This window comes from Rhincodon typus, chromosome 1 (genome assembly GCF_021869965.1).
Source record: "Rhincodon typus isolate 14 chromosome 1, sRhiTyp1.1, whole genome shotgun sequence".
In the NCBI taxonomy this organism is placed as follows: Eukaryota; Metazoa; Chordata; class Chondrichthyes; order Orectolobiformes; family Rhincodontidae; genus Rhincodon; species Rhincodon typus.
In genome coordinates this window covers 26656057-26670718 of record NC_063332.1, presented here as the reverse complement: position 1 = coordinate 26670718, position 14662 = coordinate 26656057, and the positions used below count along the sequence as shown (strand labels likewise).

At 41.8% G+C, this 14662-nt stretch overlaps 1 protein-coding gene across 2 annotated transcripts in view; it reads left to right on the top strand.

The window, feature by feature from the left end:
• Nucleotides 1-1520: 1520 nt before the first annotated feature.
• The window catches only part of pstpip2 (proline-serine-threonine phosphatase interacting protein 2), a 115557-nt gene continuing 102415 nt past the window's right edge, over nucleotides 1521-14662 (top strand). The window contains exon 1 of one of the 2 annotated variants that reach the window (XM_048595106.1): nucleotides 1521-1772. In XM_048595106.1, coding sequence (XP_048451063.1) covers nucleotides 1740-1772 — 33 coding nt within the window. In that variant the 5' untranslated portion in view covers nucleotides 1521-1739. The remainder of the gene's footprint in view (nucleotides 1773-14662) is intronic. The other variant, XM_020513283.2, reaches the window with a different exon arrangement.

Below are 14662 nucleotides of genomic sequence, written 5' to 3'. Positions count from 1 at the left end.
TTGGGTGATCCACAATTGACTAAGCAGAGAGTTATGGTGAAAAGTAGAGCACGGTGACTCAGTGGTTACCTCTGCTGCCTCATTGTGCTAGGGATCCGGGTTCAATTCCACCCTCGGGCAACTGTCTGTGTGGAGTTTGCACATTCTCCCTGTGTATGTGTGGGTTTCCTCCTGGTGCTCTGGTTTCCTCCCACAGTCCAAAGATGTGCAGGTTAGGTGGATTGCCCATAGTGTTCAGGGATGTGTAGATAGGGAGATGGGTCTGGGTGGGATGCTCTGACGGTCAGTGTGGACTTGTTGGGCTGAAGGGCCTGTTTCCACACTGTAGGGATTCTGTGATGATCTGAGATACCAGCGAAGAATACAGTGGTAACCCCTGGTGGCCAATATTGGGACCACAGCTCTTTCTGGTATATATTAACAACCCATGCTTGGGATCTGAGAGCATAATTACAAATTTTACAGTTGTATTGAAATCTGGAAACATAGTGACAGTGAACAGGACAGTAGCACACTTCCAGAGGAGAGAAAGACTGGTGCAATGAGCAGACACATGGAGATTAAATTTAATGTAGATAAGTGTGAAGTGATGCATTTTGATGGATAAGTTAGTAGAGTTGTAACAGAGTGCAAATAGAAAGAGACCTTGGGGTGTACAAGTACATCTTTGACAGTGACACAACAAGTTCAGATGGTTCTTAAAGAAAATATTGGATCCTTATAACTTGAGGCATAATGTCTAATTTGGGGTACCACACTCTGGAAACAATGTCAAAGCTTTAAAGAGCATGAAGAGGAGATTTATTAAAATAGTATGATAGGAATGTGGGAACACAGGTTAATGGAGAACTTAGTGAAGGTAGGTTAATTGCTTTGCAGCAGAGAAGATTTGATAATGGGTACACTGAAAGATACAGTAATTTTTTTCCAGCAGCAATTAATTACTAGAAGGCACAAATTTAAGCTAATTGGCAAAAGAACTAGAGGTGATACAAGGAAAACACTGCACACAGTTGCTAAGATCTGGAATACACTGCCTGTCAGTTTGTGGAAGCAGATTCAACAGTAACTCCACACGCAAGGAATCAGGCCCTGCCTCGACCCCACTTTAGAAATTGCTGTGGAAGGATACCCTATTGTACTGTGGAGACTGTAACTTTCTTTCCATGACGTGGCTGGCCAGGAATCTCGCTCCATCTCAACAAAATATTTCGGGAGGAGTTAAACATTGATACTCAACCTGCTTGACCTTGCTATGAACACAATTTTCTTGGATATTAAATCCTGGATGGGGATCTCGATGCTGCAAGAGCTCCTGTCTCTGAATTCTAGTAGATATCACCACTTTGCAATTGGTGCATTAACTTGGAGCACCTAACGCCTGAGTGCTGACTGTGGAAAACAGGAACTCGCTTCTTCGTCATTTCAGCGAACAGAAAGCATCCCAACTCAAATAGAAATAATACCACGTGGATCAATGTATTGCAGCTTCCCTGCACATCCCCGGCAGACACTAGGACCCAGAGAAATCCAATTCCGTCTGTGTGCCTTTTTGGGTGAGGGAATTAAAAACAGTCGAAGGGTGGCGAATTAGACAAATGTCTTTCAGAGCAGGCAAATCATCTACAAGACAGTAGCACTCGTGAACCTGCTGACAAGACGGAACAGGAGTTTTCAGCAGCAAGTGCTGCTGGATTTCTGGGGATAGTGTTAGTGCAGGCTTGGCATTTAATTTCAACATGAGAGAGCCACGGTTTCGGGACAACTTCTGGGTGAGTGGCTTTCGTGCTGTCTGTCTAAGGCTATTCTCATTTTATCTGATGGGAATTTGATTAGGGAGGTGGGACATGGATATTAATTTTCAGGTGTGCTTGTGCGTCTGTTAGATTTGTGAGTGGGTAAACATTCCCAATGTGTTTTGTTTTTCTGAACATCGAATACAGTTTAAGTTACGTAGGTGCCCCTTGCTCGTTCTGTCTCTGCATTTCAAGCTGGCTCGCACCTAAAATGTTTGCAATGAATCCCCACAGGCTGGTCCTCCTCCTTGGTGGTAAAAAAAATTGTTACCTGGAAATCTGAGGCCAACATCTGAAAAATGTTGCCCGTTCTTATGAAGTGTTGTGTCTCAAATATTAATCCACCCCTCTCCAATTCACAGATGTTGCCCGACGTGTTAACTATATTCAGCATTTTCCTTTAACTGTACAAGATAGCAGAATGTGAGGAAAGTAAATACAAATCGTCAATGTTTTTTCAAGCTCAAGTTGTAGGTGCAAACCGGTTTTTTCTTTAGGATCGGTGTTTTTTTTCCCCTTTATTCATTAACGGGATGAGGGCGTCACTGGCTGAGCAGCATTTATTGCCCATCCCTAATTGCCCAGAGGGCAGTTCAGAGTCAACCACATTGCTGTGGGTCTGGAGTCACATGTAGGCCAGACCAGGTAAGGATGGCAATTTCCTTCCCTAAAGGACATTAGTGAACCAGGTGGGTTTTTCCTGACCACTGACAATGGATTCACGATCATCCTTAGACTCTTAATTCCAGATATTTTTATTGAATTCAGATTCCACCATCTGCCGTGGCGGGATTCAAACCTGTGTCCCCAGAACATTATCTGGGTCTCTGGATTAATAGTCTTGCGATACCATTAGGCCATCGCCTCCCCTAGTTAACCAACATGAGAGGGCAATTTCAAAAGCAAAATGCTGTTAATACTGGAAATCTGACAGATAAAGGATACCACTGGAAAAACTCAGTTTGATAGTTCTGCGGAGAGAGAGTTCATGTTTCTTGGCCTTTCATTTGGAAGTCAGAGGGACGTTTATATAAGCAGATAATGGAGTCTGATTTCACACTGCCTTCCTGCCTCCACCAGAATTGGGTTCTGGACGGGAAAGTGTTTTTTTTTCGCCCTCTTCACCAAAGTTGCTAGCTATCCTGGAGATACCTTGTCACTTTTTATGGGGAACTCTTGATTAAGGAACTGGACATCAGACCATGTGGTGCCCATTGGGAACCACCTCTTGTCCTTGCTTTTGCCGCCCCCCAACTACCTTTGGCTTTGGCCCTGTGATCTTGGGCCTCAGTCTTAGCCTCCTCCGTCGTGCTGCTGAGTGAAATGTGCTTGGGCTCTCATTGGTCAACATTCCCCTTCTTCTTGCAAGGCCTTGACTGCAAGGGAAGACCCATCATTGCTGGGTGGACGTGTGGGGTCTGTGGGTTTTCCCTGTAGCTGGCTGATGAGACCCTCCATGGCCATTCCACCATTTGGCCTTCCCTGGTATTGCTGCATACACTGTTTGGATGGAGAAACGGAGTAGATTCATGGAGGCAAAATCTCAGTCTGAGAAGCAGCTGAAGACTGAGCTGGAGCCAGAACCCCAGGTGAACTTTGCTGCTTCAACCGTTTGCGTCATGATTTAATGTGGCTTGTGTCAGCATGGGATTATCGTAAATTCAGGTTTCAGCATGAGGAAAATGTTTGGTAAACTTCTCCGAGACAGGAACTCTTCCGGATCCACCCAGTTCAGTGATGAAAGGGACGGTAGCACCATGATAAAGAAACCTATTCATCAAAGTAGGTGGTGCACTGATGATGTTTCAGTGACAACATCAGAGAACCTCTGCTGAGGCAGTTGGTGTGTGAACTGCACAGTAAACATGCAACAGCAATGTTGTCTCACAGTGCTGTCAGGAACCAATTTTAAATCTGTGAAATTGCCTGCCCCATCATCCTCCGAGATAGCTGTGCTCATCAAATTCTAGCCTGTCATCCCACCATCCCCCTTCCTGATTTTTTTTGCTGCACCATTTGGTAGCTGTGTCTTCAGCTACCTAGGCCCAGCTCCATAAACCTCTCCACCTTGCTCTGTCTCACTTTGCTCCTTTATGACCCTTACTCCTTGAAACCTACCTGGTCATCTGACCCAACCTCCCTCCACTACGTGGTTCAGTGTCATATTTGGTTTCAGAAGGCAACTGTGAAGTGCCTTAGAGAGCGTGGGATTTTTATGTTGAGGTTGTTGCATAAATAGAAGATGTTGTTGCGATGCATAACGTCTTTCCTCTTGCTTCCACATGCAAACAGCAATCAGATGGCAGAGAACAGCTCTGTGAAAGTGAAACTATTAGGAATTCTCAGCAACACTTGGACTGGGTCATCAATTTTCCAGTTCAGGAGAAGCAGTGGCAACGTGGTCATCTCATGAGACAAGTAGAGTCCCTAATGTTCTGGGACATGGGTTTAAATCAAACTGTGGCAATTGGTGAAATTTGAATTCTGCAAAATTCAGGGATTTAAATAAAAAGCCAACCTAATGGCAATCATGTAACCACTGGTTATTTGTTGTAAAAACAAATCTCCTTCATTTGATGGGCTTTAGGGAAGGAAATCTGTCATCTTGGTCCGGCCGACATATGACTCCAGACTCACAGTAATGTGGTTGACTCTTAACCTCGCTCTGAAATGGGTGGCAAGTCACTCAGCTGAAGGGCAATTAATGTTGGCTCAGCCTGTGACTCCCATATGCATAGATAAATAATAAAAAAAATTACTGATAGACACAAATAAGGCACTGAATTTAATTTGAATATGCCAGCATTGTAGATCTCATCCATTTTTGTATTGGGAACTGCCAGGTGGCCACATAGGGCACTTTATTACGTTGTATGTTTAAAAGAGATCAATTTTAGTTTCTGATCAGTAATGTTTATGCTATTGTTATATACAGTGATGTAAGAATAAATCTGCTTCAGCTGTATGTTGATCTTTGAATCCTGAGCAGGCATAGAGGTAAGGTAATTAAAGTTGTGCAAGCATTGATAATATAGCAACAGAAAATATTAATCCAGATTGAAGTTTAAATCAACTATAGGACCTGGGTTCAAAGGCAAGACCAGAACAAATATCAGGCAGCACTTCACACAATGAGAAAGGTTCCTTATATAATACAGTGTGGAGCTGGAGGAACACAGCAGGCCAGGCAGCATCAGAGGAGCAGGAAAGTTGGCGTTTCGGGTTGGGGCCTTTCTTCAGAAAAGTATCATTTCTGAAGAAGGGTCCCGACCCAAAATGTCAACTTTCCTGCTCCTCTGATGCTGCTTGGCCTGCTGTGTTCCTCCAGCTTCACACTGAGTTATCTCTGGCTCCAGTATCTGCAGTTCTTACTATCTCTAACGGACCCTGTATAGATTGCTTTCACAACCTGAGGCCATTCCACAGAACTTTGCAGTTCATTTAAGTATGTTTATTTTCATTGAAGCAATCACTGCTGTATTCTTACAACAATAGGCCAGCTCACAGCAAGGTCCCACAATCAACAATAAGATAATGAATACTTCTTTTTTGTCATGTTTTGTTGAGGGATCAAATTTGAGAATTTTGCTCATCTTCGAATAGTGTTGTTTATGTATGGATCCTCACTTTGGTGTCCCATCCAAAATTTGTTGCCTTGACACTGTAGACTTCAGTGGCCCGTGAAAGTTTGGAGCTCATTGTGACAAAAAGCCAGTTTGCATCCCCATTTTCTTTCCTAATCTTTGTCTCAGGATTTACGTGCAGTAAAAGTTGGGGTTGATGTGTGGTTGCAATTGTGTGCAGATGGTAAAGCTGCAGAAATTATTTCATTCTTTGTAGAAGGACAAATATTGCTCAGTGGCCACTCTGTGCTAGTGGTACCAGTTGATCATCAATGTATTCTTGTGGCTACAGTAGTTTGGGCATGTGCTTAAAAGATGAGGGGAAAATATACAATGAAGAATGTGTCCAAAAAGCAATGTTATGCAAAGTTATTGGGATGTTCTAAGGCCATAATGAAGTGTTGTACAAATACCATTTTGTTTCTTTTCAAGAGTTGAAAAGGAATGATGCAAAAATGTTAACAGTAAAATTTTATGACTGGTTGGTGTCCACCATTATTAACTGCTCCCCTCGAGGAATCTTCCCCAACATCATCACTGTCCGAACTAGCTTAAGATTCACATCATTTCTTGTACACACTGTGGGAGAACTCCATTTCACATGCATCCAGCAAGCAAATGTGCAGCTCTTTGAGGAACTCAGAGATATATCCTGACCTTTGGGTGGGCTCCTCGTCAAGCATTGCTTTGACCCATTCATAACGAAATTAAAAAGTAATCTGTATGCAGAAAGCAACAACTACGGGGACACAGGTTTTTTATTTCAGCTTGTTTTGCTGGATTTTGTTTAGAACCACTTTTGTATCATACTGAAGCTGATGTGAATAATGTGCTTCAAAGAGTTCAGGCAAACAAGAAAAGCTTTAAACAAAAGTTCTGGGAGTGGCTCCCAATGTGCTAACTTTCACTCTATTCCAGAGAGCCTGTTTTTAAGAACTGAGCAAACTTTCCATTTATATGTTAAAGCCTCATGGTGCCCTGAGATCACCTTAAAATACTTAACTGCAATCTGGAGCTGGCTTTCATGACGGCCCAGTAGCAGTATTTTCATGTTCTACATGGTGTAACATAAAAGAATGTATTTGCTGACACAAACAGAAAGAAAATCTCTAAACTAAGCAATAATGAAGCAAACTCAATCCTTCTACTTGGGTCATATGTTTTCAATGTTAATTTCAGCAATGGGTCCTCTTGGTAATGTAAGGATGAGCAGACTGGATTACAAGACATATGGTAGAAGGAAGCGCAAAATACCAACACAGACCACTTGGGCTGAACAGCTTGTTTCTGTGTTGTAAGCTGAATGTAATAGCACATATTTTGTATACCTCACATCCTTGTCTCATGATTGTTTCTCAGCGACTAGATAAAAGAGCTGGCTGTTAATGGGGAACCATTAGGGGCTGATGTTGGCTTCATGGAAGGGCAGATCCATTGCACCCATCTATTTACTATGAGGTAATGGCAGGCATTTCATCCTGGATGATATTGCAACGTTTGTGTGTTCTGTTTTGCGTCTGAAGTTAGATGTGTTGAACGATTAACACAGCATTGGTGTGAAGTTCCACTTAGCAACATGTGTGATGTTGGCACATGGTGTGTCAACCAGGAACCATCGTGTTACTGCGTTCTACCAGAATAACTGCTGTTTCAGGAAATTTTGGTGTCATGACTGGAGCAATCCAATATGGTACAAGTTGTGACACTTTTGTCCTACAAATTTTGGACCAAAGATCCACTTAGCTTTTGAGTATTGCCGGTTACTGCATCCAAAATAACAAGCTGTGTCACAGACAGATTGCATGTCAGGAGCTTACCTCTCCATGAGGAAAATGTGGCATCTCTGGGAATTGCAAAGAACAAGAGTGTATTCCCTTGAGGATCACTGGCAATCCTGTATGCATCACTGAGTGTCACACTGACGTTGGAGTGTGTGAGACTGAGACCCTAAGAATCGCTACAGTGCAGAAAGAGGCCTTTTGGCCCATTGAGTCTGCACTAATCCACTCCATAAAGTAACTTAATTACTTTTAGTACACTGCTGTATCCAAGAATTGTACCTTGGTACTTATATCTAAGATGTCACCATAAGAAGGCAGACATTGTAAGAGCTCTTTCACTGTATTCCTACAATGGAGTACATGTGACAATTAAAAGGATACTCTATATTCTATTCCACCCAATCCCCATAACCCCACATTTCCCATGGCCAATCTACCTAGCCCTCACATCTTTGGACTGTGGGAGAAAGCCGGAGAATCCAGAGGAACCCTGCACAGATACAGGGAGAACGTGACAGTCACCCATGTCTGGAATCAAACCCAGGTACCTGGCACAGAAGCAGCAATGCTAATCACTGTGCCACCCCAATTATATGTGAGTTGGATTACATTAAAGTGATAGAATGCTAATTCTAAAGTATATATCTATAGAAGAAGGATGAAATTAGTAGAATTTGGGCTAACTGTAGTTAGGAACAACATGAAGACTGTTAAATTAACTGAAACAACATAGGATAGATGAAATTTGGCTCAGAAGCAGATCATTTAGCCCCACTGGTCTGTGCTGGTAATAGTCCACGCATTCTACTCCCATTTATCTAGTTTCCTTTTGAAGCATCGAAGCTGTTTGCATTAACCACTTCCTGTTGTACTGAGTTCCACATTCTAACAACTCACTGAATAAAGAAATTTTTTCAGAGATCCCTATTGCAGTTTTGTACTCAGTTTATGAACTGAAGTAGTATAAACATATTCTCTCACAATTAGAAGCACTCTCTCTGTATCTTAATGTCTAACCCATACATCATGACTCTATTAGGTCACTTCTCTTCCCTATAGAAAACAGCCCAACCTGTTAAATGTTTTCTCATAGCTGTAAAATTCAGTTCTTGTAATGTTTACCCCAATGTTTCTATGTCTTGCTAGTAGCACAGACCAGAATTATATGGAATACAGTATGTGCATGTTTAACGTAACTCCAGTATTTTTAAATTTCATACCGCAGAAATAAATTTACGTGCTTTGTGTTTTCGGCTGCTTACAATGGTGTATTTAACACTTTGATTAACCATACCACTCGATCCATGTGCTCATCTACACCATTCAGTCCTTGCCTAAATGGAGAGTGTGTTTAGTGTTAATAATTCTAGGTTAATGGAAATTGGGTTCAAATTCCACCATTGTGGCAGTGGAATTTAAAATCAATAAATAAATGATCCTGATCTCCAGCAATGTGGTTGACTTTTAATTGAAATGATCTGAACAAGTCACTCATTCTGACGATAATTAGGAATTGACTGTAAATGCTGGCCTTGCCAATGGCAACCAAATCCAATGAAGGAAAAAAAAACTATTTTTATTTTCCAAGATATTTCTCTATTATAACCCACCAAAGTCCATCCCTTGCAAATTTTCTTTTGTCTTGTTAGATCCAGCAGTTTGGTATCAGCTACAAATTCTGAAATTCAGTTATTTGTTCTTAATTTACATCATTAATTTGAATCTATGATTAACAATGGCACCAGCACTGAGAGGCCCTCTTGTGGCACGGTGGTAGTGTCCCTATCCCTGGAATGGGAGGCCCAGGGTCAGTCTCACCTGCTCCAGAGGTGTGTAATAATATCTCTGAACAGGTTGATTAGAAAAAATCAGAGTAAATTCTGTCTTCCAGTACCAACCAATAGAGACAAGTCTTCTGCCACTAAACCAGAAAGACTGACACACCTAAAGAAGTTTCCCCATTTAGGGTCCTCTTGTGGCTCCATGGTAGTATTCCTACCCCTGAACTGAGAGGCCCAGGTTCAAGTTCCACCTGCTCTAAAGGTGTGAAATAGCATCTCTGAGCAGGTTGGTTAGGAAAATAGGTTTCTAAAAAAAATCTACCACCACTGATCCTTCTGAAGCAGTGCTTTCCATGATGCTTCAAACTGACTGACTGTGCTCTAGTCTCTGCTTTCAGAATTTTAGCCAAATTACTATACATTCAGCTGTTTATCTGAGGACTCTAAATGACTTCAAATCTTAGTTACGAGCCCACTGTTTTGTCAAAAAATCCAGATATGGGACCTCTACTACGTTACCTTTATCAACACTATGCAGCTCATCAAAGAAGTCTGTCAAGTTGGTGAAGCATAACTTAGCATCTTGGAATCTATGCTGGTTATTTTATTATATTTTCGGTCTCTAAGTAGTTCTTCTACCAATTCTTTTGCTGCAGGGCTTAGGTATTCCAGTACCTTGCTAGCACTGATATTAACATGACTGATTTGTAGTGCCAAGTTTATATTTTTTCCCTTTAATTTAGATTAAAAACACTTCTTCAATTTTGCAGTCTGACCTTTTTGAGAAAAAGGCTCCATTTTGATAATTTTTCAATGCGTGAACCAGCTTTGAATACTTTGTGTACATGAATAGATAAACCCCTTGGCTCCTTCACAGCTCCTACTTTCTTTCAACTTTCTGTCGTCAGCTAAGTTAGATAGTTATGTATTCTTTCATTCAAGTCTCAATTATTAGGTATATAGTGAAAACTGAATACAAATTCCTTGATATACTTTTTCAAAGTAGTTTAAAGTGAGTGAACATGTGTTCAAGTAACATGCTCTTTGTGCACACAGCAAGAAAACTAGGCTGCTACCTTGTTTATTTGCTCTCTACATGAAAGTTCAAGGCATTCTGTGACATTTTTATAATGTTTGGATTTAGTAGAAGTTTGTTTGCCAATGATTAACTTAATCATGAAAATGACCAGTTGTCCATGGGAATGTGGTTTTTCAAAATTTCCATAACTTTAGCTTTTATACTGATTTCTGTTAAGTTAGAAATTTCCCTAGTGGCTTGCAATTTGATCAATTGTCTGTGATCCCAGAATTATAGCACTACTCAGTACAATGTTGCTGAAGTTACCACATGCTAGAATCTGATCTTTTCAACTGTCTTGACTTCTGCAAAGGACATAAACGTGGCTTATTATTTGGAGGGGGGGTCAGGGACATCTGTTAGTCTCTGGGTAACCTGGAAATGTGGAGGCTCAGCCAAATTTAACAGTAGGACATCATTAAAATTCCTAATATCTGTATTCTCTGGCTGCTTGAGGGGCAGGATGATTGACAAGTTGGAAAGACTCTGCTATAAGGCAGCAGACAGAACTGCTAGGGATGGTCCCTGGTCTCAAAGCAATGTAGAAAATGCATTTTCCCTTCTTGGTTTGGTATCACATGCTGCTGTTTAACTGCCAGGTTTCTTGACTGTTAGGAAATGCAGTCTGAAACCATTAAATCCAAATTGATAATAACATCCAAACCTTAGATATTAATAATGCTGTCTGTCCAGTGTTATTTGACCAATACAAAACCACTCTAGATAAACTGGAAGTAGGCACATTTACATTGGTGTGGGTTTCCTATTATTAACAGGTTACATACTAACACCCCCGGCAATATCGTGTCTAGCTGAGAGCTGGATTAAAATTACCCCACTTGAAACAGCAGTTCAAGAAGGCAGCTCACCACCACCTTCTCAAGGGCAACCAGGGATGGGCAATAAATGCTGGCTTACTTAAAGATACTCGATTTGTGCCTGACCCAAGCCATTTCTTAATTTTGCCAAAGGCCTTATGGATAGGAACATAGGAACAGGAGTAAGCCATTCAGCTCTTCTAGCTTGTTCCAACATTCAATGAGATCATGGCTGATCTGTGGCCTAACTCCATATACCTACCTTTGGTTCATATCCCTCAATTCCTTTGCTTAACAAAAAGTTATCTACCTCAAATTTAAAATTAACACCTGATCCTGCATCCACTGCTGCTTGTGGAAGAGTTCCAAATATCTACCACTCTTTGTGTTTAGAAATGCTTCCCAACACCTCAGGCACATGTTCTCAGACAATGCCCCCTAGTTATAGAATCCTCAACCAGAGGAAATAGCTTATCTTTATCTACCCTATCTTTTCCTGTTAATATCTTTAAGGCTTCGATCAGGCCACCCCTTAACCTTCTAAATTCTAGAGAAAACAGGCCAAATTTGCTTAATTTCTCCTCGTAACTTAATCCCTGAAGTCATTCTTGTGCTCCCCCCTTCCTTAGGTGTGGTGCCCAGATCTGCTCTCTCCTCCTTATTAAGTATTTCAAAGCAGAAGGAGGGGACAGTCAGCCAAATGGCTAGTCTGTGGTTCAGACTATTGCCAACAGCTTAGGTCTGTTCTGGCAGCATCTGTGGAGAGAAAAATAGAGTTAACGTTTCGAGTTCACTGATCCTTTGTTGGGACTCTGCTGAGTTTCTCCAGCACTTTGGCTTCTTTTCTCTGTTTCAGATCTTCAGCATCTACAGTTCCCTGTTTTATTTTAGCTTAGGTTTGATTCTTGTTTCGCTTGAGGTAGACGCAGGATCTGAGAGTGAAAGCCAATGGCAAACTACTGCTGACACAGAATGTCAAGAAAACTCCCCCAAATGAGGCATTAGCAGATCATGAGCCAAGGAGCTGCCTTCAGATTGAGCTCACATGATGATAACGAAAGAACTGACTATTTGAGTGTGTTCCACACAAGCTTCCTTCACCTCTTCCTATAACAGCAGGTGAATTATTCCTTGATCCTAAAGGAAAAAGGAGCATCCATGCTTGGAAAAGCTGAATGGCCCCTAAAACACTGAGACCACAAAATACAATGTGTGTTGCTTCCCAGTGACTAAATTAAATTCACTTTTATTACAGTTTATCCCAGATTTTCAGGTTAGTGCTTTTGCCTTATCTGAAGGTATGGCTAAATGAATATAACTCAGCAGGCTTATATGTATGTTATACCACAAATGAGATTGACTGATCAGCACATTCTTCATTGCTACTTGTTCAAATTGCAACTCCAAATGTCACTGGACTTGCCAGGAAATGCCGACAAGCAGTCTTTTTATTAAAGACAAGTCGCCATTCTGAAATATATGTCTGCAGCACTTAATTGAACCTGAAGCTAATTATATGAAATAAAGTAGGTGGGGTGGGTGTGGGGTTTGGTGGATAGGAAGAATTTCTGCTTGGATGAGTTTTTAAATGCTATTTTTCGTATCAAAAGCAAATGTGTGATTCAGAAGGCAATTGCAGCATGGATTCAATGCCATGACTGCCGATTAGAGTCAATGAGCAGCAACATGTTGCAAGCATTAACATGTTGCTGCATGCCGCTAGGTCAAAATCCTGGAATTCCCTCCCTAAGGATGTTGTGGGTCTACCTACAGCATGTGGATTGCAGCAGTTCAAGAAAGCAGCTCACCACCACCTTCTCAAGGGGAACTAGGAATAGGCAATAAGTGCTGGCCAGCCAGCGACACCCACATACCACGAGTCATTAAATAATCAGAAGAACCTTGCGTTATTTGATTTTAGAAAAAACTAATCCTGCTGTGTGAATAAAAATTAAAACAAAAAGCCGCCTACCTCTGCTATGAAAGTAAATAATCATTTACAGAAGAAACTGTGTAACTTTCGAATGAGGCCACCTTGGTCAAGGCAAAGTTCTATAATAATTTATGTCTTTAGTTTGTTTCACCCATTTGTTGTAAGAAAGCCCCTGGTAGAAGAGGGCATTTGTTCGAAACTATCTGTTGTTTTGTCAGATTGGAGGATTGTGATGCCACTCCTATTTTAGTGTGACCACAAGATATAGGTGCAGAATTAGACCATTCGGCCCATTAATTTGCTATGCCATTCGATCGTGGCTGTTATGTTTCTCCATCCCATTCTCCTGCCTCTCTCTGCAACCCTTGATCCTCTAACCAATCAAAAACTATCTATCTCTCTTAAATACTCTCAATGACTTGGCCTCCACAGCCCTCTGTGACGAGTTCCACAGATTCACCACCCTCTGGCTGAAGAAATTACTCCTCACTTCAGTTCTAAATGGTCATCCCTTCACCCTGAGTCTTTGCCTTTGGTTCCTAGTCTCTCCTACTAGTGGAAACATCTTCATGTCCACTCTGTCCAGGCCTCTCAGTATTCTGTAAGTTTCAATGAGATGCCCCCTCATTCTTCTGAACTCCATCAAATGCAGACCCAAAGTCCTCAACCACTCCTCACAAGACAAGCCCTTCATCCGCAGGATCATTCTTGTGAACCACCTGCAGACCCCTCCAATTCCAGCACATGCTTCCTTAGATACGGGGGCCCAAAACTGCTCTCAATATTCCAAATGCAGTCTGGTTAGAGCCTTATATAGCCTCATAGTACATCCCTGCTCTTGTATTCCACCTCTCTAGAAACGAATGCTAACCTTACAGTTGCTTTCCTGACTGGATGTTAACTTTAAGAGAATCCTGAACCAGGTTACCAAAGCTTTTCCCCATTTAAAAAAATGGTCCAAACCTCTATACATTGCACCAAAGTGCATCAGGAGTCAAAAGGAGAGGTTGGACAAACATGGATTATTTTCATTAGAGCTTCGAAGGCTGAAAGGTGACCTGATAGAAGTATATAAAATTATGAGAGGCATGAATAGGGTGGATAGTCAGATAGGTTTAAGGTGCAAAGGAGAACATCTAAAGTCAAGGTTTTTTACTCATTGGGTTGTCGGTGCCTGGAACGTGCGGCCAGGAAAGGTGATAGAAGCAGATATGATAGCAAAGTTTAAAGGGGTGTTTAGACAGACACGTGAACAGGCAGAGTTTGGAGGAATATGAACCATGTGCAGACAGATGAGATTAATTTAGAATCGCGTCATGGTTGGCACAAACATGGTGGGCCGAAGGGCCTGTTCGTGTGCTGTACTGTTCTGTGTTCTCTGTTCTATAACCTCACAGTGCATTCCATCTGCCACTTCTTTGCTCACTTTCCAGCCTGCCCAAGACATTCTGCAGCCTCCCTGCCTCCTGAAAACTACCTGTCCCTCCACCAACCTTCATGTCATCTGTAAATATAGCAGCAATGCCCTCAGTTAATTTGCCCAGACTGTCAATGTATAACATGAATAGTTACGGTCCTAAAACTGACTCCTGCAGAACTCAAAGTACAAAGTACAAAGTACAAAGAAAATTACAGCACAGGAACAGGCCCTTCGGCCCTCCAAGCCTGCGCCGATCCAGATCCTATATCTAAACCTGTCGCCTATTTTCCAAGATAGCAGGAACTGCAGATGCTGGAGAATCTGAGATAACAAGGTGTAGAGCTGGATGAACACAGCAGGCCAAGCAGCATCAGAGGAGCAGGAAGGCTGACGTTTCGGGCCTAGACCCATTTCTGAAGAAGGGTCTAGGCC